At 48.8% G+C, this 26,384-nt stretch overlaps 1 protein-coding gene across 4 annotated transcripts in view; it reads left to right on the top strand.

Annotated features, from left to right (window-relative positions):
- The window catches only part of INSC (INSC spindle orientation adaptor protein), a 126,755-nt gene extending 100,867 nt beyond the window's left edge, over window positions 1–25,888 (top strand). For 3 of the 4 annotated variants that reach the window (XM_046684833.1, XM_046684832.1, XM_046684830.1), the window contains exons 8-14: window positions 1,583–1,754; window positions 5,816–5,994; window positions 14,698–14,764; window positions 18,032–18,187; window positions 19,759–19,835; window positions 20,733–20,850; window positions 25,320–25,888. In XM_046684833.1, coding sequence (XP_046540789.1) covers window positions 1,583–1,754; window positions 5,816–5,994; window positions 14,698–14,764; window positions 18,032–18,187; window positions 19,759–19,835; window positions 20,733–20,850; window positions 25,320–25,333 — 783 coding nt within the window. In that variant the 3' untranslated portion in view covers window positions 25,334–25,888. The remainder of the gene's footprint in view (window positions 1–1,582; window positions 1,755–5,815; window positions 5,995–14,697; window positions 14,765–18,031; window positions 18,188–19,758; window positions 19,836–20,732; window positions 20,851–25,319) is intronic. The other variant, XM_046684831.1, reaches the window with a different exon arrangement.
- Window positions 25,889–26,384: the final 496 nt, after the last annotated feature.

Here is a 26,384-nt window from a genome sequence, read left to right as displayed (position 1 = left end):
CAGAGGAAGGCCCGCCCTCCTTCCCTGGGCCCAAGTGAGGCCTCTCTCCGAGGGCCTGTCAGTCAAACACCTGGCATGAATCCAGTCCTGCCAGGGGCTGCCTGGCTGCTGTTTGTTCTCTTTTATTAAGCACATCCAGGTGAGTTTTACTGCGGACAGTTTCCACATTTGTCTCTTTTGAGTCTGAGACTGCCAAAGGCTTTCACAGCTAATGGACCTTAGAGCTCCCAAGAGCCACTAAAGGGAGGCCCAGGACTCAGTGGTGGTAATTAGTCAAAGGAAACGCAGACCTATGGAGACCGGCTGAAGCTGAGTGGCAGGAAGCGAGGGTGTAGGGACAGGAACCTCAGGCCTGTGGCAGGTGTGGGGAGCATCAGCACAGGCCTCTCCTCACCTTACCTCTTCCTGGTTCTTTCTCTGCCTCATCCCTACGCCCCACTCCTAACAGGGAAGGACTCCTTGGCGCTTGGTGGCAGGGCGCTCAGGAAGGCTGGTGTCCTGGGGCACCTGAGGGGCTGCAGTAGACCTATGGAGCTAACCTTCACAGGTTACTACCCTCCTTTTCCTCTAAGCAGGTCTCATCTACTGACTTTTGATGGAGGCTGAGGTCTGAGCTCAGATGTCACTTCTGAGAAGGCAGCCTAACGTCCTGTTCAAAACCAAGGGCTTTGAAACCAAACCATTTTGGTTCAAATCCCAAATCAGCTACTTTTAAAGTTTGTGATCTGGGGCAAGTCAATGAACATTTGTGCCTTGGTTTCTTCATCTGTAAATGAGGGTAATCCTAACGCTGACCTCAGAGGGTTATGGTAAGGATCAAATGGTGTAATAACATATGCGCTGTTCTTAGAGTGGTAGCCGGCACCTGTTAAACACGGAATAAGCGGAAACTCTTTTTTAGCTTCTTCTCTCATAAGAGCTTGCTCTTATGCCAAGAGCAGATCTGATTGGGGCAGAACTGGGAAGCTGAAGTCTTTATCTGGCGTTCACGTCCCGCCATGCCCAGGTTTGCTCCTCTCTGGTTGGGCAGAGAGAGCAAGGCCTCCGGGGACATGGCCTTCTTTCTATAGGGGAGGATGGGGAAGGAAAGACATTGAGCTCAGCCTGCTGCTAGCGCAAGGGAGGGAAGAGGGAGCCAAGATTTGTCGAGCATCTCTTCTGGATTCAGCATCACCTACTTCATCTCTTTAAGCTCCCCTCCCCTGCCCCACTCAACACCCTGTTGGTGGATGAGAAAACAGTCTCAGAAAGGCTGAGTGATTAATGCCAAATCATACAATGTAAGTAAGAGGGAGCCAGGATGAGAGCTCGGATGTGAGATTTCTAAGTGACTGTGCTTTCTGCTCCAGTTGGCTGTGGTAGATGACCAGGGCCTAGCCCTTAGATGCTTGGCTTGATGTCTGCTATATAGGAAGCTCATGGGAGGTCACTGATCTCTGCTGGAGCCAAAGGATAGGCCCCCAGAGTCACGGGGGATCCAGCACTGGACCACGTAGGGGGGCTTGAGTCTCTGTCTCATTACTATCATGAATAGTGGTGCTTTCCCAGAATGCACAGGGACGTGCTCTCTCTCCATCTGCAGGTGGATGGCGTTCTGTGCTTGGCCGATATCCTGACTGATGACAGCCACTCAGAGGCCACGCGGGCTGAGGCTGCGGCTGTGGTGGCCCAGGTCACCTCCCCACACCTGCCCTTCACCCAGCACCTCAGCAGCTTCCTGGAGAGCATGGAGGAGATCGTGACAGCTCTTGTCAGTGAGTCATCCTGGGCCGGAAGGGACTGCTGGGGGAGGGGGCCTTGTCACAGTTGTCTTCAGGAAGGGACTAGAAGGTCCCCCTGCACCTCACACATCTCCTACACAGATGATCACAAGAGCTGAAATCCCACCACCGAAGGATAAGAGTCAGGCTTTAAAGAGTTCTGGTGTCATCTTCTACTAAAATGCGTGCAGCCCTCTGAGAAGCTCCTTGAAGTGAGGTCAGATTGGGATTAATTGGCCTTTGAGAATGGAGACCAGGAAAAGCCCCGGGGAGGAGTGAGGTCTCTAATTTTGAGGTTCAGATCCTTGGTCAGAAAGACTCTGATGGTCTTTGTTCCTGACATCTCAGTGTCTTGTACCCACCGAATGTGGCAGCAATGACCGGGAGCAAACAGCTTCTCAGAGAGCGCTGGCTCACCCTAGTCTGCTGCCTGTAGTCTCACTACTGGTCTCACATTATGAGGCCTGAAAGGCTTTGAGTCCTCGAGGTTTCCCGTCTGGACACCTGAAGTCCTGGCTGGAGAATCATAGCCTGATATCTAGAACACGTTCTTCCTCCAGCATTCCTTCGCAAAACTGCAGGAACTAGAAGGACTCTTCTGGATAACAATCCTCAGGAAAGTTGTTTTACAAACCACGTCCTTTCTTTTATAAGTGCTGGTGATGACCTGTGTTTCTACTTCTAACCCTGTCTCTGGCACTGTCTCGATGTCCGTATCTTTTGAAACTGAATGAGAAGTAACTTCAGGAATTGTAAAGTAGCTCTGGGAGTCACCAAACCAGGGCTGGGGGGATCTGGAATCGCACAAATTTAGGAGCTGCACAGGACGCTGGACTTGGAACACTCGGGTTTGCATTTTTTGTCTTTTCATTCGTCCACACAGTGAGTAGCTATTGACCAAGAGCCCTGTGCAGACACTGTCTGAGATGCTGCCACTCACTTGCCAGGTCACACTGGAAAGCTCATTTTACAATTTTCCTAATAATACATAAAAGAAGGGGTTGGAACCATTTCTCTCAAGCTCTAGAATTTCTCCTTCTAGCTCTAGAATGTTAAGATCTGCAAGTACTTTGCACATCCAAGGCATCAGTTAAGTTGACTTCCTGGCTGATTCTAGTCCCTGGGGCAGTGGCACCCACGAGCCAGGCTGGCATAAGTCTATTTGCCAACATCCACATTTATTCAAAGTTGAGAAAACATGGAAGCTGACTGTTGAAAGTCTTGGCTGGATGGAACTCAAGGGACCCTAGAGTTCAATGCTAACTCTACAGGAGAAGAAATCTAGGCCCGGAGAGGTTAAGGAACTTTCTTGAGGCAACATAACAATGTTAGGATTCACTTAAGCCAGGAGTTTCATACTTCACACTGGAGCCGGGGAGGAAACATAAAGGAGTTGATGAGGCCAGATGGAAGAAGAAAATTAGCAGATTTGAGTCCTGTACGGAATTGAAAAGCAGGCCTACTGACTAAAGTGGAGGCAGTCACTGATAAACTCCAGTTGATTGTTGCCACATAGAAAAGGCTAGGTTTTAAAGATAAGACAAAAATCCTAAGTTTTATAGGAAGATCTCCCAATTTATAAATGATAGAAAATAATAAAATAAATAAGCATCCCAAAACATATATAGTCCAAACGACCTTTCACTATTGCCGTATGTCCATTCCGACTTCTTTGCCCAGACTGGTTTTCTCCCTGGAGAAGAGGAATCTCCTCATTTATTTCACCCTGAGGAAGATGCATCGTGGGGTCTGCTCGGAGAGTCAGCAGATGGGATGTATCTTCTGGGCAGGACGCCAGGGCTCTGTTCTTTGGTGGGAATAAGCCCTCCAATTTCTTGCCATTCCCTGGAAACATTTATAAATGAGCCACTGGAATCCTCAATTTAATCTTCCTAACACTTCCCAGGTGACTCAGACCGGAGTTTAAATAAATGCGCACCAAAATTAAATGGCACTTAGTTGGTTGTGTTAATAATTGCTGCGTCGGCAGCAATGGTGGCTGCATAAGAATGAGGGTGGGTGTTTGGACCTTTAAGAAATCTTACAGCAAAGTGGGCCGGTGAGTCTTGTGGTCTTACTCCAAACCCTGGACGGAGGGAGGTGGCCTGGAAGGGGTTGGCTGTACCCAGTGGTTCCCCTCAAGTCAGAGGATAGGACAGTCGTTGGAAAAGGGGAATTACCGAGTTCTGAATTCCTTGGCTAATCCGTTGTCCCAGCCCTGGGCACTTAGATCAAGATTCTGAGTTGTTTAGTTGATCACATCTGGGCTTCGGGGAGCAGCGCCGCCCAGAGACAGACATTGCCCTCCTGACAGAACTGGAACCTAGACCTGCAGGAGCATCGCTGGGGATGAGTCAAAGAGGCCAAGAGGAAGCCTGGAGTATAGAAGGAATGGGGATTTTGGAGTCAACCAGACCTGGATTTGCTTCTAGGCCCCAACAATTGCCAAAAGTCCTCAGTTTCATAATTTTTGAAAAATCACTTAACATTTGAATCCTCAGTTCCTTTGTCTAGAAACTGTGATGAAATCTAGGATGTCGTAAAGATAGAATGACTTAATGAGGTAAGAATGAATAGCAGTGCTTTGCACAGAGGAAACACTCAACGGATGGTAGCTACTGCTGCTCCTACCAGCTTCTCTGGGTGTCAGCTTCTACATCTGTAAACAGAGGCAACCATTTTCTACTTTAAGGGTGCTCAGAACTTAATGGCACAGTGCAAGGCACACTGCAGGTGGTTCAATTATTGTTATTTTCTCTCCCATTATAGTTAGGGACCAGTAATGGCACTCTCTGGAAGGTGCCAAGAGGTGCTAGTTTCAATATCAGAGCCCAGTGGAAGTATAGACTCTTTGTCTGGAGGCAAGAACTAGAGATCAGGATAGGATATAGCTCAACTCTGCCTCCTGAACTGTCTCTCCTGGGGCTATTGCCCTGAAGTGTGGCTTCTCTTCCTGTATTTTCATAGAGATGTTATCAGTAGGAGAGGGCGTGGACCCAGGAAGCACCCTGATTGATGCTCAAGTTGGAGCTGAGGGTCAGAAATCAGGTCTATTGGGGTGGATGGGTGGTACCATGGGCAGAGCCCTTTCTTGCCTCCATTCCAGATCATGTGGAGCCCATAGGAGGATGTTAGATGGTGGAAGGATGCAGGGGTTGAGGGTGATCCCCTCCTCCTTAAAGACCCATCAAACTCATCAGTACAATTACAGATGCAAGTTGGGAAATCTGAGTAGGACTGGTGATGGCCAGTAGGATCAGAGGGAATGAGCGTGACATTCGGGGGCTTGGTGTAGGACTTTTCTGCAGCCAGATGACCCTTCTCTTGGGACCAAAAGGAAATAATGAAGCTCTGCTGTTGGCAGCTGGAGAGGCAGAGTCTTTATGTTTTAACTTCAGCCTCTTTCTCAAGGCAAATTCAATGGCAGTCTAGTGTACATTACCGGAGACAAATGGACTAGGAGCTCTTTTCTGCTTTAGGGCCTTTGTAAACGCTGTTCCTTTGGCCTGTAACATACTCATCCTCCAAATAGTTTCAAGATTGACCTCATTTTCTTCTCAAGGTCCTAGCTGTAAATTCATTCCTAAGGAGAGCTTCCTTATGCACCCCAGTGGACCTCAAGTTATTCTCTCTCTTAGCACTTGTTTATTTTCTCTCTTACATTGGTCAGATTTTACAACTATTTATATTAATTTTTTAAAAGCTCATTTTCTCTTGCCTACTAGTAGGATGTAACCCTAAAACGGGCAAAGACCCGATGTTTCTTGTTCACCATGCTATCCCAAGACACCAGCAGTGCCTCATTCCCAGTGCTCACTCAGTAAATAATAGCTGGACGAAGGAATGAACAGGAGTCACACATCAGGATTCAAATCCCGGTTCTGCCACCTTTTTAGAGAGATAAATTTCCCTCTGTAGTAACTACTTCCCCTATCCGTAAAATGGGTATTATAACACCTGCATGAATTTTCTCCCAGGGCTGTTGTGGGAACCAAATGAGATAGGATATGAAAGCACTTAGCAGTGAAGATCTTTTCTTCCTCTTCGCCATCCAGAACTGTGCCAAGAGGCCTCATCTGGAGAAGTCTTCCTGCTGGCCTCTGCGGCCCTTGCCAACATCACCTTCTTTGACACAATGGCCTGTGAGATGCTCCTGCAGCTGAATGCCATCCGCGTCCTCCTGGAAGCCTGCAGTGACAAGCAGAGAGTGGACACGCCTTATACCCGGGACCAGGTGAGAAGCTCAAGTGGGACCAAGAACAAGGCCCTGACCTGAAGATAGAGGTTGGGAGGCCAGGACTGGGGAGAGGGACACAACATGGCCTGGCAGCACACAGTCAGTCCTGTTGATCACATTCTGTAGAACAGTAAAGGAAAGTGTTCTCAACATGCCCTGTTGCCCTTGAAGGATCTCCACAAGCACCCTCTCTACCCCCTTTTCACCTCCCAACCCCTGTAGGGCCTTTCTCTTTCTCCATTCACACCTGTCCATCCCAGGAGGCGGAGACACCATGGGAAGATCCCTGGACCTCCTCTGAAGCTCTGTCTCCTAGTCCTGTTGGTGCCTGTCTCACATTGTACCCTGCAGCGAGCTGCTTCCCTTCTCTGACTCCACAAAAACAGGGGCTTGGAGCAGAGCCTTGATTCTGGCCTCAACTCCTCTTGTCATTCTCAATGTTTTTATATATTTGAGCTCCATGTAAAGTTTTGTTTGAGGAAAAAGGATTTTAATGCTAAACGTTTTTGAAAACATTGAATGAAGGGGTTTTAAAGGGCCTTTGAGCTCGAGGTTATGGAATTATATCCTGTCCCACCTCTGCCATACTCAGCTTGCCATTTCCCTACCAAAGGGTGGAGCTGATGGACTCTATAAATTCCATGAGGCGCCCCAGCTCTACATTAGATGATCCCCAACCTCCAACCCAGCTCATCCCTGTCTACATCTTGGCCTCCCTCCCTGTCTGTTTCTTCCAGCCTCATCCCCTAGTCGAAGCTGCCACAAAAATTTTGCATCCCAGCTCCTAACCCAGCGCTCCTGGGAAGCCTTCCTTGATGGCTCCAGCTCTCTGGAATTGCCTCCTTTTCTCGGAGGCCACGTCTCACAATGCAGTGTTGACTTTTCCAATGATATTTATTTCTTCCTAGTTATTTCATGTCAGTTTTTTCCCCTGAGGGCATGGTCCATGATTGTACTTCACCAGGATCTCTTAAGACCTCTAGCCCAGAGCTGGCACCCATGGCGAAGTTCTCTAAATGCTTGTTTAGGGAGTGAAAGAGAAGAAGCAGGATGGCACCTTATCAGTTATTTTTTATCCTTAGAATCTCTGATCATAGAAACTCCCATTTAGAGAGAATTTTCTAGTATATAAGCATTTGCATGTGAGGCTCTAATAATACTATAAGGCTGATAATATTTGCTCCATTTAATCGATAAGAGTACTGAGGCTCAAGAGGATGTCCCCAAAATCTTATAGTTGGCAAGTAGCTAGCCAGCATTTAAATCCTGGCCTGACTTACACTTTAGTCTCTGACTCTCAACTACGACCAGCTTTGAAAATGAAGTGGAGGTAGTGTAGCTGTGGGGTCAGAGAGACGGAGGGTTGATCCTGCTCAGGCCATTTGTTAACTGGGTGACTCTCATCAAGTCACAGCCTCTTTGGTGTTGGTTTTCTCATATATTAATTGAGACATGAATGTCTACCCTGCAGGGTTATTGTGAGGGTCAGTGAGCTAATACATATAGAGGACCTGATATAATGCTTAGCTCCTGCTAAGTCCTCAATAAATGATGAATATCATTATTTTTCAAACTTGATGCCCCAAGGAAGAGCACATCCAAAGTCCTCAACTTGGCCTTCCAAGCCATGCATGACACAGTTCCCCATTTCCTTTCCAGTCTAATCTCTCACTTCTTAGAGTTGGGCAAGCCTCCTATAGAGGAAAGTTATGACAGTACAAACAGACAAGGAGTGATGGCCCACTGGGCTGGCTGTTGGTCACTTGGCTCCTGAGGGGGCATGTCCAATGTCCACTGGAGTCTCAGCCCTTGGCTGTGGGCAATGGAGCTGGAGAGCCCAATCTGCATTGTCTGCCTTGCTCCTGCTCTGCCTTTCCTCAGCTAGACACCTCCGGTTGCTGGGTCTCTCACCTGCCGAACATGATTTTAGGTCCCTTTGCCTTCAAGTGCCTCTCCTGTGGCCAACCCTGGTCATTTCTTATAAGATCCAGGAGTGAGGCCATAAGAACAGGGATTTCTGGGTCACATGACCTAGGTTCAAAGCTTCTGTGCTATTAATAATCATGTAATTTTGGGCAGCTCACTCCAAGCCTCACTTTCCTCATCTGCGAATGGGGTTGAATAACACATTCTTCCCAAAGTTGAAATAAGAATGAAATAAACTAATGAATATAAACTTTTGGTACATGAAATAAATGGAAGCCACTGTGAATGTTATTATTGCTCCTGGCCTTGGAGTGTCTGGCACACAGCCCTGAGTAGAGAACCTCCAGAGTGGAGTTTCTCCATCTGTAATATGGGCATAGTCTCTTCCAGCTCAGACATCCTGTGGCTCTATGGGCAGAGACCCTTTTTCATCATGAGGAGTGACTGGACGCCTCTTGAAACACCATTGATTCCCAAGAAGGAGGGGACTCGGGGTGGGGCGGGAATGTGGTCCAGTTCTCTGCAGATGGCAGTTCTTTCTGAACATGGAGTCAGGAGTTTTCCTGCCCACTTCCCGACCGCTCTGTTCCCCCAACCCTGTCCTCCCCCCTCCCCGACTCTGGTCTGAGCCAGGCCCATCTCCCACCCTCCTCAGGATGGCTTCACCTTCTGCCCTGGCTCAGAGCAACCGCTTAGCTAGTGGGAGTGCACCTGTTAAAGAAACAAATGGCTCTTTCCTGTGGCATAGGGAGGATTAAGGCACTCAGAGGGCTCTCTGTAATGAAGACAAAGAAGATGAATTAGACTCTGCAGTGCTCACCGCCCCCTGAAGCATTTAGGAGATTAAAGGCCCCTGAGGCTTCCGGTAATACATCTGCCAGTGACGCCAGCGCTGTGTGAGGCCTCCAGATCTACACGTTGTCCACCTCCACTTGGACATCTCAGTGAGATCTCTTCGTCGTCTCCACAAGCTGAGTCTGCTTAATTTGTCCAACAGAAGCCTCCGCAGCCATGCCTATCCTGTAGCCCCCTTGGGGTGTGGACAGGGGTGAGGGCAGCCTGCGGCCTGGGCTCTTCCTCCCCCCTCTGCTAATCTGGGGGAGCCGGATGTGGCCAGGCATCCAGGAGCACTCTCTGCCTCAGGAGCCATCTGTGTGGCCTGCGTTTTCATCCCCAGAAGTATTTTCCAGGGGTCATGTTGCCCAGGGAATCCAGCCACAGGCAAGGCCTGGGGTGGTGGGAAGGGGGCTGCCTGGTGCTGGTGCTGGTGCTGGCTCGCCTCGCCCGCCCTGCCTGCCTGTTGATCAGTGACCACCTAGGGTGAAAGGGACCTGGCTGTCTCGTCTAACTCACAACAGACCCTCTCACTGAGCATGACTTTTTGTGGCCTTCAGAAATTCATTGCTTTCATAGAGGCAGAGGTGCTGGTATATTCTTCCCGTGAAAGCGCAGTGTCTTCTTGGCATTTTAGAATGCCCGGATTTTGTAGCATTTCTGAGACCTCCCTGTGAATATCATTTTCTGGAGTCTATTTCTCAGAAACGTCAGTTTCTAGTGATGCTAATTTTGACTCACACCACAAAAGCCTTCTATAGTTTGTAAACCGCTGTCGTATATACATATGACATATGTGACACAGTAGAAACAGCATAGGCTTTGAGTTCATTTGACCTGAGTTCAAATCCTGGCTCTGCCGTTTCCTAGCTGTATGACCTTAGACAAATCACTTAACCTCTCTGAGCCACCATTTCCTCATCCATGTAATGGAGATAATAATATTTCCTTCCTCCTTGTGTCATTATGTTCATAAATGCATAAATGCTCATAGAGAACTTACAACCAAAGTGGATACTCAAACACAAGTAGGGCAGGGGGCTCTGATAGAACCAGGGATTGGGATGGTCTGAGACAGGGAGGGTCGGCTTTGGAGCCAGAAGAAAGGGTCAGGAAATGTAGTTAATGTGGTGGTGAGTGCAGTGTGGTGTGAGTCAATGGGTGGTGTGTGTTATTTCAGTGTGTGTGTGGGTATCTATGAGGTGTGTGTGTGTGTCTGAGGGGCTGATGAGGACTATAAGCCACTTGAAGAGGTTGGTACCTCTATTTGCGTATGAATACATACACATATAGACCTATCTGGAGGGGATTGGAGGAAACCAGGACCTGGTCCTGATCTGCCCCATAATCCCCTCCCTAAAAGTCAAGGGAAAGCGAGGCAGACAGTGTGGTCTGGCATTTACCTGCTCTCTAATACCGTGAGGCCCACACCCCAGCCTCGGCGCAGTCCCCAGAGACAGTCCTCTGCCCCGTCGCCAACAGCTTAGGACCTACATCCAAGGCAGTTCCATGGCCTTTGTGGCTCTCTCTCCTAAGCCGGAATCTCAGCCCACCAGTGTTTCCTCTCTGGTAGTGAGGAGGGACAGCCAGGCCTGGCAGTGAGAAGACCCCAGAACCAGAGAGTGGGAGCAGTGTGCTTGTCTCAGGCCTAGGCAGGTGCCCTCCTGGTCTCTACACCCGTCCAGCTCTCAGCTTCTGGGTCCCCCAGACAAAACCTAACAGACGGAGAGAGAGGCTCAACGGAGAGAGAGGAGAAGGAGAGAGCTGGACCTTCTCCTGGGCCCCCTGGTTTGCTGGCCTGGGGAAGATAGAGTGTTTAAAGAGACCACACCCTTCCTCTCTCAGACCCCTTCATTCTTCAGACCTGCGTCCTGGCCTCGATTATTTCTGCTCTTCCTGCTCTTTAGCAGAGGAGTGGTGTGGAGGGAAGACCTGATGGCAGGGCAGAGAGAAGCCCTGAGCTTCCTCGAGAGGCCGAGAGGCATTTTTCTGGCTGGTCTCAGGGTTGCAGTTGACATTGTTGCTCTAGCTTCTAGAGAGTTAACACAGTGATAATAGAAATCTAAATGTTCCATCTAGCAATTAAAGAGTAATTCTAATTACAGTCTCATGAACTGTTGGCCTTTTTGTCCTGATTACTGCACAGCATAAAAGCAATCATAACTTTTCATTAAATCTAAGTCAGAGTTTCTGTATTGCAAGTTCTGTTAGATCAGAGCACCTGCCTCTCCTTGGGTCTCCTGCGTAATCCTCGCTTGTCTTTTATGTGGTATGGACCTCAGTGTTGGTTTACAACAAAGCAAACAAAGGAGACAGAGGTAGAGTGGGAGTGGATCCCAGGCAGACATTGCTGCGTATGTGAGACAAGCCTGGTGCGCGCCGTGGGGCTGGTTGTGGACAAGTGTTCCTGGCTCACCTGCCCTGGGCCAGCACAGAGCAAACCTTTTCCTCCATGTGTGTGCTGACGTCAAAAGGCTTTGCCAGTCGCCTTCTTCCCACACAGGGCCATTTCTTCTTGAATCAGTGACACGGGAGGTCCTCTGCCATTCTGGTTCAATTTGCTATTCACCTCAATTTTCCTAAGGTGGTCAGTCAGTCTTTGGGAGGCCACAGGAAAAATGATTTCCGGTGCCACAGAAGGTAGGAAGCACACAGTTGGCTGGGTTCTCTGCTGGGAGGAGCTCCTGCTCTGGGATCGTGCCTCCCTTTGGGGATGATCTCACGTTAGCAGCACGTTTGTCAACACCGGGTCTTGCCTTGGGAGGTATTGCTTAACACAGTCTTTGAGACCTGGGTACTTTTAGGCTCTGTTCTCCAGAGGCAGGTTAGACTCATTTGATTTAACAAATGTTCTGGGTGCTTGACAAAACATTGGGTCATTTAATACACACAACAGTCTTAGGAATTATCTTATTTTTCTCTTCTGTAGTGGACCAAATAATGGTCCCCAGAGATATCTACATCCTAATCCCCACTACCTGTGAATGTGCCGCCTTACATGGCAAAAGGAGTTTTGCAGATGGGATTACGTGAAGGATCTGGATACAGGAATTTTGTCCTGGATTATCCATGTGGGTCCAATGTAACCACAAGGGCTCCTTTAAGAAGGAGGCAGAAGGGGCGGAGTCAGAGAATGAGATGTGATCGAGGAGGCAGAGGTCAGAGTGACGTGGTGCTAAGAGCCAAGAATGTGAGCAGCTTCTAGAAAGTGGAAAAGGGGAGGACGTGGACTCTCCCCTAGAGCCTCCAGAAGGAATGCAGCTCTGTCAACACCTTGATTTTAGCTCCGTAAAATGCACTCGGGCCTTCTGGCCTCCAGAACCGCAAGGTAAAATTGTGGTGTTTTAAGCCATTAAGTTTGTGGTCATTTGTTTTAGCAGCAATAGAAAACGAATAGACCTTCGTTAACCAAGGCACAGAAAGCTTGAGCAAATTGGCCAAGATCAGGGGAAAGTAAACGATAGAGCCATGATTTGGGACTAGGCTGATCCGTGCCCATAGCCACTACACTACCTGCCTCTCACCGGGGCCTCCTTGAGGCTGATCTCCATCTTTGACAAATAACTGCAGAGGGAGTAGTGCCCCTTGTTTAGGAGGAAAGGGGCTTAACTGAAAACCATCAGACAGGAATGAATTAGCCCAGACCAGGGAAAACTGTCTGCCGGCTCCTGTTCTGTGTCTGCCGACAGCACTGCTGTCACGTACCAGCAAGGTAAACGGGTTGTCCCTAAAAGCCCAGGCCTGGGCTTGACTGCATGAGGAACAGTGACCCCTTCCCCTCGACGTCACGGTGCATACAAGGATGTTTCCAAAGGGGCACTCAAAGCAGGGCATAATTGGCATTTATTCAAATTGTGCTTAATTGAGTTCTTCATCTGAACCTCAGAAAACCACATGGGGTACAGGCTCTGCAAAGAGGAAGTAATTTTCATTAACAGGATCTAAATTAGTCTGACACAAAGACCTACCTGTGCCTGTGACACAGATCATAATTGCCGTGTAATGAACCCGATGCTGCCGACAAAGGTTTCCTTTTCCTTTTTTATTTTACCCTTTCTCCCTTTCTTCCTTCCTCCCCCCTGCCTCCCTCCTTCCTTCCCTCCTTTTCTTTTGGATCTGTATGTCAAGCTAGTGTCTTTATTCAGAGGCCAGGCTGGTGATGGTTGGTGTGTAGCGGCCCCTGTGTGGTGGGAACAGAGGCCGTGCTCCCTGCTCCTGCTCTCAGCCCGGAGAAGGCCACATGAACTGCAATCTGACAGACGTGGCCTGTGTCTCCCTCCTCGTAAGACTGTGCACTTTCTGCCTCTTGGGAAACCTTCGATTGTTTGACTGCTTCTTCAACCCATATTTTTCCTCTAAGTCCTTCCACTCAGCCCACAAACACTCACGATCTTAAAGGGGGAGGGGAGCTCCAAGGACTAAATCTCCTTTAATTCCATTATCTTCCTAAAATGCAAATGGGAGATTGCCACTCTCTTCATAAAACATCCCACTGGGGCAGAGTTGTCTTTGGGGTAAAGCTTTTGGGGTACTCTCTGGCCCCTCCCCTGGCAATACCCCAAGTCCTGCTTACCCAACCAGGCCCCTGACAGGTCTGAGCGGGAAGGGGCTGACACACACGGATGCCACAGCACCCTGAGAATATGTATCCCTTTTCCACATGTGTTTAGTGAAGAAAGGGGAGATAGACATTCTATTAATATGGCAAACATTTTTGTTTCTGTTTAAAGAACAGATTTGTTATATGCATTCATTATCCAGAATAATATGCTGATATTGAGCCTCTTAACATCTGGATCATCTTTCTTGGTAGCATCACATTACTATGCGTTATCCAGTTTCAATATTTAAGCTGCCCGAACCGTCCTCAGGGGACTGCCAGCCGCTGCCTCAGAGGCGGGGGCACGGCCTGCAGTTACACTGTGCCACAAGCTTTGAAGAAACCTTTCAAGAGAGAGAGGCCTACACCAACGAGAAGCGTTTTTCATTTTATTTTGTTACTTATTTTAATTACCGTTTGAGAGTGCTGGCGGCTTCTGTGGAAGCGAGTGGACTTTCCTCTTGCCGTGTGTGTCAGGAACACGGTCATGGCGGTATCTGCATTAACAGGTGCCGAGTTTCCAGTGTTTTCTGGTGGTGTTTTGTTACCCTGTACAGTTTGGGGTCTGCGGTGGGTCCCTTGATGGTCCATTCCTTATTCCAGTTTTGTGCTGTGAGTTTTCTCTGCAACCTTGACTTTGCCAAGGGGTGGGCATGGGCTGGGCTGTTGGCCCCCCAGCCCATGAGGTTGTAGCAAGGCTCACTGTCACCTGGTGTCAGCATCTCTTCACTACAAGTAAAGCCCTTCAGCAATGACCAAAAGCAAGGTTTGGAGGCCACAGACTTGTCAAGTGCAGCTGAGCATGAGCTTTCTCATCAGATTCCATATAATACCTGATGCTTAGGATGTAATCCTGCCCTTTTATCCTGCTCATGTTCTCTAACTTCACCTTAGTCTCCATGAATTTCAGTTGAAAGTAGGTAGGGTTCGGTTTCAGGGCAAGAAGCTAGGATGGGGAGAACCCAACCCAGGGCAGGGGTAGCCAGGAACCGGCCAGTTCTATCTGCATTTCAGGGTCTGGGGCCAGAGGGACCCTGCAGAAAAATGACGGGAGCCCCATCTTCACTCAGGTGGCGCTGTTCTCTCCAGTGGGCTTGTTGGGTGCCTGGGGGCCATCCTAGGGCCACATGATGAGGATTGGACATCAGTCACTGGGGAAGCACATCTGGTGGCAGGAGCCCATGGGGATGGAAGAAAATCCCATAGAAAGATGGGCCAGGTGGACAGTAAGGAGTCACGGGCTGAAGGAAGGCTTTTAGCCTCTGGATCCCCGGTCTGTAGGGAGCACCTTTTGGCTCAGGTGTGCCCATTTTCTTAGCTTCTCAATTCTCTTTTTTCAGATTGTGACCATCTTGGCGAACATGTCTGTCCTGGAGCAGTGCGCCTCTGACATCATTCAGGAGAATGGTATGCCTTTTCAGCAGTGTGCGTGTTGCATGGATTGTGTGGCCATACAGGAACACGTGCCTTTGTGTTTGTGTGAAGGCCTATGTGTAGGTGTGTAAATGTGTACAGGTGGGTCTCCACAGTTGCGTGAGCACATATACGTGTGCTTCTGTGTGCAACTGGGCCAATATGTAAATATTTGCTTGCCTTCACGGAGCTTCAGTTCCAGTGGGAGGCAGACAATGAACAAGAAGAAAGAGAATATCAGATGGTGACAGTGCCATGCAGAAAATAAAGCAAGGAAGGGGTAAGGTAGACCCAGAGTAGGGGTGGCAGTTACCATTTTAACTAGGATGCTGAAGAGAAGACAGAGGTTTCATTATGATCCAAGAAATAAAAATTTATTCTTACAAAAAGGTGCATTTAACTTTAAGGCATTTCTGTTGTATTGGATTTAGCCTCACTAGAAAGCTGAAGTGCCTGGAAAGGGGTGAGGTGGGCGAGCAGGTCAGGGCCAGCCGGATCCCTTGACCCCTCAGGTGAGGACCCAGAGCATCCCTTCCCCACTTGCTCCCCTGCCCCCACCTTGTGCTGAGGGTGTCACCAATGTCCAGGTGAGGAGGCCAGGTTTCCCTGGCCAGGAAGCTGATCTAAGCAGTCTCTGCTGGAGGACAGGTCAGCTGCCTCGCAGCTGGGGACAGAGAGTGGGGAGGGCTTCCTGTGACTAGGAAATAAGGGAGCAATTAGCAACCGGTTGGAAACCAGAGACGCTAATGAGGACAAGTGAGCTGGGAGCCTGGGCCAGCTGCCTCTGCTCTTGTTAAAGCCCCTTCTCCCAGGTTGCCTGCTGTCTTAGCAAACACACACATTCCCCATCCCCCATTGCTTTATTGCTAATTGAAAGGCATCGTTTTGTGTTCATTTCATGTGATTGAGCTAATAATGAATAACTTTACTGAGCCAGCTGAGGCTGAGAGGCCGAGGGGTATCATCTGTGGCCTCTTCCTCTAGCCTTCAGAGCCTCACGTTCAAGTGGCCAATGGGAAAAGGTCTCCATAGGCCCACGGACCTGAGGTTGGATTAGCTGGCACGTATAGAGGGTTTTATGGTTTACAAAGTGCTATTTACTGATTCATTCAGTCAGCAGTTATTGAGACCTACTATGTGCTTGGCATTGTGCTAACAATGGAGGGTCTCACTCCATTGTGTAGAAGACAAAAGGGATAAGGTGCCAAAAGTGTGACACCTGTAATAAAATAATGCCACAGAGGGAGGATGGCACAGTAACCGAGACCGTGAAAACTGGAAACAGACTGTCTGGGCTTGAATTCTGGCTCTGTTATTTATTGGCTGATGACTTCTGTTTTTCCATCAGCAAAATGGGAACAAACATAATACCTGCCTCATAAGGATGATGTGAGGATTAATATAAAGCAAATGAGAAAAGTATCTGACACAGAACGAGTACTGTGCTAAGTGTATCTGCTCTTTCAGGAAACGGTGTCAGTCTCGCAGGGTTTAATTGAGGAGAGTTTGAAGAAGAGACTATTTACCCAAGTGGAGCAGGATTTGAGGGATCAGCAATGGTGATGACACAACCATGGGCCACCAGAAGACAGCAGAACTCCTGAACTGGACAGAGTAGGCCCCATTGTGCAGGCTGGGCTTTGAAAGGCACTCCTCTTACCAGGATGCTTGAGACTGACGCACGTTGCCCCCGGCAGCCTGGTGATTTTGTCTCTGTCCCACCCTGAATTGTGTGTGAGTGTCGTTGGTGGCCCTGGGTGAAGGGGGCCATACCAGGAGGTCAGAGAATGTGACCACTGGTCATCCTCACACTGGGAGGCAGCCCAGGCTCTCGCTTGTCAACCCATTGGCATCAATAGTCCCCTTTCAGCTGGTTCCGCTTCTCCCTCAGGGGCTGGGGCTGAGCTGGCGAGAACACTGGGGAGGGAACATGGCCTTGGGAGCTGCTCTCTAAGCTGTAACTCCCCACAGTTTTCAGGCAGTTTTTCTGGCACTGAGCCTGGCCAGAACCTAGGAAACATATTCTAGATTTTCCTAGGCAGCCCCGATTGCATAACATCTTTTTCTAGATAAGACTTCTAAAATGTATATTTAAGGGAAACTTTGTTTTTATATGTTTATAAGGCTTTTCACATGAATACATTTGCATTCACTCATTTGATATTCATTCAACAAATATTTGAGCTAAGCACTATTCTGGGTACTTTAGATATATCCATGCAGGAGATGGACAAAAATCTTTGCCCTGTGGAGCTTTCCTCCTAGCATATGAGAAACTCTTCTTTGGCAGATTCTAGGTACAAAGCTGCAGTCTGGAAAATGGCTTCTTTATGGGAACCTTGACCAAGGGAGTTAGTAAAATTTCTTAAGTTTGTGGCACTTCCTGAAATTGTCATTTTGGTATCCCCTGTTTATGCCCCCCCGCCATACATACATACCTCAGGATATTAGCAGGCACTGTCTTAGGGACATTGCGGGCATAGGGAACCTGAAGGCCTATTCCATTCAGCAGCCAAGGAGTGGGTCTGGGAGAGAAGCCCTGGTCCCCAAGATTAGAGCATGTGGTGGCAGAGTTAATAAGGGCCCTGAAAGGCAGGGCCTGCAGAGTCCCTTGAACCTTAGGAGGGAGAAATGGGGCAATTCAGGCCTAAACTTCCCAGTCCAACTACTCCACGCTCTTCCAGTGCATGAATCCCCTCTAAAGCATCTGATCTAGTGATTATCCAGCCTAGATTTGGGTCACCCGCCATCAGGGGGACCCGTCATCTTTGGACCTGTCAGATGCAGCCGACATCAGAGATGAAGAGATGATGGAGAGTAACCAGATTATCTGAGTTCTGATACCAGCTCCCCAACTACTCACTGCATGACCCTGGGCAAGATACTTCACTTCTCTCTGGGCCTCAAAGTGAATTCCCATATAACTAGTTTCTGAGGCTATTGGGACGTTTTAGAGGATCAAGCATTAACTGTACATTTAGCACTGCATCAGGGATGTAGTGAAAGTTCAGTAATGGCGTTAAAAGAAATAAAAAGGGATGTCCTCCAGATGGCCCCTCCAAGTCTAGGAACTTGGTACAGGGAATCAGAGACACCCCCGGGGCAGAAGGAGAGAAACCTTGCCCAGCTTCCCCCTATGGTTGAGACCCCTAAGTCATTCTGACAGCCTTTGCTTGAGCCCTGCAGCCATCCATCCAGCTGGCCCCGAGGGGAAGGCTCCCTGCTGGGGTAGGGACCAACTGTTCATCACTTCCCACCCAGGGGTCCAGCTTATCATGGGCATGCTGTCCGAGAAGCCAAGGTCTGGGACCCCTGCCGAGGTGGCCGCCTGCGAGCGAGTCCAGCAGAAGGCTGCAGTGACCCTGGCCCGTCTCAGCCGAGACCCGGAAGTGGCACGAGAGGCTGTGCGGCTGAGCTGTAAGTGATGCTGGCTGTGGCAGGAGTGGAGTGGGGGACTTGGGGACAGGAGTGGCCCTGATTTCACAGTGGCAACCGAGGGCTCAGAGTAGGAGCTGGCTGGGGTGAGCTCTACTCTCTGGGTGCTGAGAAATACTGGGATGGAGGCCCAGGGTGCACACCCTAGTCTAGCTTGCTTTAACCTGGGGCTGAAGCAAGAGAGGGGAAGGGCCCAGAGAGGTTTAAGTGGGCCAGAAGAGTGACTCACCTGCAGACTTCCTGGTAGTTAAGACCCCATCCTTTCATTCACTCATTCGTTTTCTCATTCATTCACTCATTTGGTTATTCGCTTACTCATTTATTTACTTATCCACTCATTTGTTCATTACTCATTGTCTCACTCATTAATTCATCCTTTTGTTCATTCATTCACTAACTCATTCATTACTTTACTTATTGTCCATTAACTTATTAGTCCATTCATTAAATCACCCATTCATTCAGTTAGTCACTTACTTACCCAACAAATATTTTCAGAGGACGCACTCTATACTAGGCTCTGTCCTGCGTGCTAGGCATATAGAATTGATTACAACATTATCCTGACTGCGGGGGCTCACAGCCTAATGAGGTCGGCAGCTATGGAAACAAATATTTGCACGAGAGTGGCGTAGAGTGACGCTCAAAGCCTGTCCACGGCACGTGTGGCACACAGGGAAGGAGCCCACATTTATCTGAGTGGGTCAAAGACTGTTTTAACGAGGAGCTGAGTCTTCAGCTGTGGTTTGGGAAGTTATTCCAGTGTGAAGGCTGCGAGGGGCCTCCAGGGAGAGGCCTGGGAATCAGCTTGGCAGTGGCACCCATCATCCAGGTACCCCGAGGACAGCAAGAGGGGGCCCTGAGACAGCAGAGGGTTCCAGCTCTGTAAAGACTTTTTAGAGGATAAATGTAGAATGTGTCCTCGTGCTTTTTGTTACTTTATCTTACAATGAGTTTTGTTGTTGCTTTTAGAGTTTGAAAAAGCCAATTTGCATTGAAAAGCAGTCATTTATTAAACTTCCCTCTGGAAAGGCCTAGGAAACGTGAACCTGCTCAATCTGTAGTTTTCTGTAATTTTATCCACAATGTATTTTCTGACTGAACTACGCACTTGGGAAAAAAAGGTACTGGAAATTTCCACTGATGTAAATGTTAAACATAGTTCTAGTAAAATCAGAAGTATCCACACAGGAAGTTCTTTCTCAGAAGGACCTGCAGTGCCTTCTACTGCTCACACCTCTGCACCTTAGCTGAGCTCAGTCCTGGCCAGTGTCTTGGCACTAAGGAGTTTGGTTTTGATGCTCCAGCTCATCCTGGCCCTAACCAGGGCCTGTTTGCATCCAAGGGAGCAGAAAGTCTCCTTAAGCTCCTCCAGGTGGGCTCAGCCCCCTTCTGCGGCTGATTGGCGGGTTGACCGGGCCCTGAGGGCCACGTTCCTCGATAAGGTTCCATGCAGAAGGCTGCATGTGAGAGATGCAGCAGGGAGTACCTCTAGGTCAGGCCTGGCCAGGTGCTCCCCATCCTGGGTGTGAGGTTCTCCCTGTCTCACGCAGGTATGTCCCGCCTCATCGAGCTCTGCCGATCGCCGTCCGAGAGGAACAGCAGTGACGCCGTGCTGGTGGCCTGCCTGGTGAGTTCTCAGACTTCCCTAGCTTCCTCCCTGGGCTTTGGGATTGCAGACCAGGGGCTGGGAGAACGGGCCATGCCACAGTTGGCTTGGGCAAGCCATGAAACTTGTCTGGGCTTCAACCTTTCTCTTCCTTTAAAATGGTGATGAGAGTAATACTTGTTTCACTTAATTCATAAAATTGTGAAGAAAATTATATGAGGTCACATATGTGAAAGATGGCGGGCTGGGGAACACCCCCACCCACAGTTTTAGTAACCAATCTCTGAGATTCTGGGAAATCTTAACCGCAGATGAAGACCAGAGTGACCGCTGGTAGAATAGTAGCTGGTGTCCTTGATGCCATGGCGCTCACAGCGTGTGAGAGCTCGGGGATGGATGTCTCCTGCCTGTTCCAAAGCAGACATTTGAGAAAAGCCTCCTTTCGTCCTTGGACAGAGCCCCTCTACTGGTGCTCTTCCAGCTGTGTAGCTCCCCGCTCCTTTGTGGAAGAGTTCTGGAGGCCAAAGGATAGGACAGAGAGTATTATTCAGGCAGCCCCCAGAATCTTCACCCTGAACCAGGCAAGTACGTCTCAGGAGGTCCCCACCCAACTCCTCCTTGATGCCTGGGCCCACCATGAAACAATGAGCAGGACCAGGTGAGGAATGCGTGCGTTGTCTCTACACTCCTCCCTGCTGGGGCTGGAAGGAATCCCGAAGCAGAGCAGCTTCTGGTTGGAAGCATCAAGGAGCAGGGAAGGTGTTGTATAAACAGGCCATTTAACTTCCAGAAGGGAGTGCCAGATCCTTGACTGGTCCTCAGAGAAAGTGAGGGAGAAGTGATGCATCTAAAGGTCCTTCGAGCTGTCTCACAGTGAAACAGTGACACCCCTGCCTCACCCCGTCATTTTTCTTTTAGCTGAGCTCATCTCCTTTCTGGGAGCTCCTGATGGGAACTGTGTGGCGGCAGAAACAGCAGGTGTTACACTCAGACACACCTGTCTTGGTTTTGCCGTTAAGGAGCTGTGTGACATTGGGTAGGTCACTAAGTGCTGTAAATTTTATTCAATCAATATTTACTGAGTGATTCTATGGGCCATGCACTCTCTAAGGCTATGGGGATACAGCTGTGGAAAAATAAAAGACAAAAATCTCTGCTCTCATGGGCTCTTATTCTGGTACATGTGGAATAACCATAACCTTTATTTGTGCCTTTGGTGATCGGGTGAAGCTTATGGGCCTCTTCTCAGAATAGTGTTTTAAATGCATAAAATAAAATATTATAGAATTGAAAAGGAAATCAATTCTATTAAAATAATTATTGGAGTATTTAAACATGATATATTAATATAAGTACTTTTTAATTCATACATTAAGTAGGATCTAGCAGTGGGTCTACTAAGTATGGCAACCTTGACTGGAGACGAGCGTTCAGGATATATGCAGGTACCTCCAGCAGTGTAATGGGCTATGAAAGCATCTGTGATGTCTGTTGGTGAGCAAGTCGCAGGGCTTGCTGAGACTTCATGCTTTGTTGCTACATTCACAACTGAAGCGAATGCTATTTCAGGAAGTGAAATAGGTTAGTGAATGTAAAGATGTAATTTTTTTCATCTGAGTTCTCAGACCCTTGTAATTCCGTCTGGTCTGGTGAGTAAAACGGAGAGAGACAATACCTGGGCAAACACGTAATCCTCGGCCCCAACCACCATTACCTTCACAACCCGGGCACCCGCCACGGCCTGACGCTGAAGAGGCCCGGAGGAAAAGTTGGGAAACTGAAGCTCCACAGCTCAGTGGGCTTGTCACAATTCCTTTTCCATTTCCACTGTTGGTTTGAATGACAGCACACAGAAGGGCTTGGCCACTGTCTCCAGTCACTAGAAGGACCTTCTGGTGGAAAAGAGATTACGTTTCTCCTTGTGGATGTGTTGTTGGATGCCGAAGACGGTCCCTCCCTCCCGAATCCGTCCTCCATGTGGGTGCTGGGCCAGTTTTCCTCACAGACAGTTTGCAATCATGACACTTCTGTGATCGACCCTTCCATGGCTCCCTGGTACCTATGGGCTCAGCTCTTCGCAGTCTGGCTCCCACCCACCATGGGTCTGAAGGCTTCCCACCGCCTCCAGGCCCCGTGCAGCTCAGCTGGGCCAGAGTGCCCTGAGCCACCCAACACCGTGCCTTGTCCCTTGGCCCTTGCAGATGCCCTCTCTCCAACTGTGCCTGCCCCTCCTCAGGGCTCAGGCCAAAATCTCTCTCCTCCGTGAAGCTTCCGAGGGCCTTCCCGGGCTCAGAGACACGGAGTACACAGCGTGTGGCTGGGCCTGCCTACCCGGATTTTGTTTTCCTAGTAACAGGCAGGTTGTGTTATCCGGTATTCCAGATGTTATGAGAGAGGCTGTTAGAAGGCAAACACAGGCCTGCTTGTTGCTGAAGATCTCGAATTGTCTACCAGACCATCTGTTTCCAGCCACACTTTCTCCCTCCGTGTCTCACAGCCTTGGTCTCCCTAACTCGCCTCATGCGGAGGATTTGTATTTCTCCCCCTCTAGCCTGGAACCCTCTTAGAGCCAGGGCCCTTTCCCAGCTCTTTGTATCTCCACGGGACCTTGGGTTTGGTGACCGTTCCTTGCCCCCTGCCCCAGCCCGTGTTGGTGGGTGTTACCGGTTCGGCTCCCAGAAGGGGCTCCACATTGAGTATGGCCCCCTGGCTGGTGAGGTGGGGCCACGTGGAGGCCGGCCCTGCAGACGGAGTTGGAAGCTCCCTGTCCTGCGCTCCCATGAGGCCTCTTCCCACTGTCAAAGGCTCTCTTCAGGTGGAGGGAGGACGTTTCAATTACCATCTCCCACATCTGGTCTGGGGAAGTGGCAGCGCGGATTGCCTCTTGCAAACAGGATTGATTTTCCTTAATGAAGCGCTGTCAGTGGGCTGCTGGGCTGGCTTAGTGCTCAGTGTTTCAGACTGTCTGGGAATGAGATCCTGGGGTGACTGGCTGTCAACCCTCCAAGGAAAGCAGAGGCCGAGAGGAAGGCTTCACGATGGTGAAGGGTCCTTGCCACCCCTGGATGCTGAGGGAGGGTGCTCTGAGTTGGTTTGGGTTCACGTCCTGCAGACTTTCTGGGGACCCTGGGGAGAGGAGGGTGTGTATTTGCTTTTCTGGTTTTTCAGGTCTGTTTCTAGGTTTTTCTCTCTCATATTTTGTTTATTGCTTTTCTCTCTTTCTGGAGGTTGCCTCCTCTCTTAGGATTTCTCTCTCTCCTTTCCTTTCCCCCTCTTCTTTTTATCCCCCACAGTCCTTTCCCCCCTCCTCCCTTTCTGCCTCCTCGCATCCTCCTACCTCTCTCCTGTTGCCCGCCTCAGGGTGCTCTCGCTCTTGCTTTGTCACTGTCTCTCTCTCCCCATCTCCCTTGTGTTCTTGGTCTCTTTTCTTTCACCAAGTTTATCTCTGTCTCGCTGTTTGAATATTTCCTTCTTGTTCCATTTCTCTGCTGTTTCCTTTTCTCTGTTTCTCTGCTATTTTCCTTTTCTATCTCGTTTTCTCTCTTCATGGGTCTATTTTCTCTCTATTTCTTTGTCTCTCTTTGTCCTTCCCTCTCTCCTGCTTTATTTTCATCCCTGATCACATAAGATACATCAATGGCCTCATATCCTCTGCTGAAGATCCCTGGTTCTGTATTTACTGTGACAACTCAAGGGCGATGGGGTTGTTTCTCCCAGTGGGAGCCGAGAAGAATCAGAATGTGCTATGGAGTTCAGCCTCTTCAGCCCTTGGCGGGGGGGGGGTCACACCCCAGGAGAGACAGTCTTGTGGAGTCTACTTCCTGCCACTAGTGTCTCAGACCCTGCTTATGTGCACAGGCACACGTCACTTCTCCTTGATCCAGCTTGGACATGGCAGCACCTGTTAGTCTAATAATTAGCTTAAGCCATCCTCTCTTTTCACCAGCATGGCCTGATTTCTCAGTCATAGAAACCCCCCATGTCTAGGTAATAAGCTCCCTGCCTGCCTTGTACTCAATGTGACCTAGCGTCCTGGACTTGCAGCATCCTCCATGTGTGTGTAGGTATGAGGGTCCTGGAGTTGGACTGCTGTGTGATCTTGGAAAGGCCACTTTCCCTCTCTGAGCCTCCGTCTCCTTATTTCCAAAATGGAGACTATGATGCCTTGCAGCGTCCTCTAGGGATTAAATGAAATACTATGTGTAGGTAGTAAGTGTTGGCCTTCCTTTGCCTTTGCTTCTTCTGCTATTCCAGATACTCCCCTCCTCTTTGTTTCCTGGGGGAAGGGCATCCTGGAGCTCAACCTTGCTACCTGCTGTGCACGGGCTCCAGAAGAGGGAAGGGATTAATATTCACCGAGCGCTTAGCATGCATGGCCTCAGCTTCCCGGGAAAGAGGTCTAGGGAGGCGCACAGCTTACCTTTACAGTTTCAGTTAGCTCTGGTCGTAGAACTCGATTTTAAAGCACTTCATTAGTCGTTTTGTTTCAGCAAACGTTTATTGAGCCCTGTGCCGATTCTTGTGCTACCTGCTGTAGATACAGAGAAAAACAAAACAGAGTCTCTACCCTGGAGGAGCTCAGAGTCTAGTGTGGGAGGTAAACACCTATAAAACAGTTACAGTCAAGCGTGAGAAGGTATAGGTCAGCTCAGGGGCTGTGAGTACACAGCGGAGGGAGAGACTGTCTCTTCAAGGAATCAAGGAGGGCTTCACAGAGGAGGTGACAGTGGGCCAGGTCTTGCAGGATGAATGCAACTGCTGGCTAGAAAAGAGTGAGGAGGGACGTCATGTCGTGGGAAAGAGCTGAGCAAGGGCACATGGACGTAAACAGGCTGGCCTGCTCAGGGGAGAGTGAAATGCTCAGTGTGGGGCAGCCTGGGCAGGAGTTCCACTCTGCCTGCACCTCTCTTTCCTGTTCATCTCATCTTGGTGGCAGACTCTGCATCTCCTTCAATTTTATGACCTTCCTTCCTCTTTCTCTCTTCTTCCTTCGCATCCCACAATGCTTTGCTCAGAACCTTGCCGAATGTATGCATAAATGAATAGTCCTTGCTGTTCTAAGGTTCCTCTAGGGAACTGGAAGCAAGAATATAATTCCACTGATGCTTCTGGCAGTCCTAGTCTCTAGGATGAACATAGCTTGAATTTACATATATCACTAAGTTGACCAGACCTTTAAAATGACAGATCTTTAAAACAACTGGGTTCCTAAGATGACTGAAAAACCAAGAGGGCAAGACCATTATTAAGATCATGACGATTTTCAGATGACATCCACCATAGCGACCAAGGTGCAAATGGAATCAGGTCACCAAGTGAAAAGTTTGCTATGGTGACCAAGGACCAAAAGGACCAGATCACTAAGGTGTTTGTGATGATCAGCTCAAATTGGCTGGTGAATGAGCCACTTCCTGAAATGCATCTCTCAGGGCAATTGAAGGAAATACATGCACCTGAGCAGGGCCCCCCGTCTGACCTGTATCATCTCTTTTCTTTCCTCCCCAGGCTGCTCTGCGTAGATTGGCCGGCGTCTGTCCAGAAGGCCTCCAGGACTCCGACTTCCAGCAGCTGGTCCAGCCCCGGCTTGTGGACTCTTTCTTACTCTGCAGCAACATGGAGGAGAGCTTTGTGTAGGGAGCGTGGGAGAGGAAACGCATTTGGCCCCATTCTCATGCCCCCTCTGAGTACACACCTGTGAACACACCTGAGTACACACCAGCCCCCTCACCTCCTTATTTATACTTAATTTATTTTTTACATGAAATAGACAGAGGGCTAAATATTCTAGCAACATCATCAGGCAGTTTGTGGTCCTTGGGCGTCTTTTTTGTTTTTCCTTTTTGACTTCTGTGACTTCTCAGTTACAGATGTTGAAATGCATAATGGCTAATGTGACAGATTGTCATGGGTGATTTCACTTCATCTTTCTCTGTTCTCGCTACGTAATCTGGCTTCATTGTTTTTTAACTTGGGAACCAGAGTATTTTAAGTGCCCAGCAGTTTTTTTTTTAAGTTGAATTTGTTCTTTCTAAAAGATTTTAAATGAATTTCATAGCAGGAAAGAATATACTGGAATGAAAGTTTTATTCTTTAATAAATGGAATCAAACAGAATGTGTCTTGGATTTTCTGATTAAATTATATCTTAGACTAGCTTCTTGCTTCTGAAGTTTTCATGCCACAAAAACTTTTCCAACCATTAAAACTGAGTAGAAAGTTGTATTGTTTTCATAGGTATATAAATGGGTCAAGTTCTGAGTGATTTAGTGAGAAACCAAAAAGATTTCAAAGTTTCCAGAAGCTCTTGGCTTCCCTGCTCTTGTGTAAGCTCATGGTGAACAGTGTCCCCAGATGAGGTTTTAGTGAATAATACCTCTTCAAAAGGATCCTTGAAAGTAGTGGTGTGTGGGAGCGGCTCATACCAGCTCACAAGGGACAGTTGTGAGGGTGTCTTCCCAACTCCACATCGAGTGACCTCATGTTAGTAGCTTGAAACTGGCAATGGTGGGAGTGTTTACACCACAGAAACTGGCAGATGCTACAAATCAGAGCTTTTGTTTTTTTTTCCAGA

The sequence above is a fragment of the Equus quagga genome, chromosome 14, assembly GCF_021613505.1.
Source record: "Equus quagga isolate Etosha38 chromosome 14, UCLA_HA_Equagga_1.0, whole genome shotgun sequence".
NCBI lineage: Eukaryota > Metazoa > Chordata > Mammalia > Perissodactyla > Equidae > Equus > Equus quagga.
The sequence above is the reverse complement of the archived record's forward strand: the minus strand, read 5'-3'. Positions and strand labels throughout refer to the sequence as shown.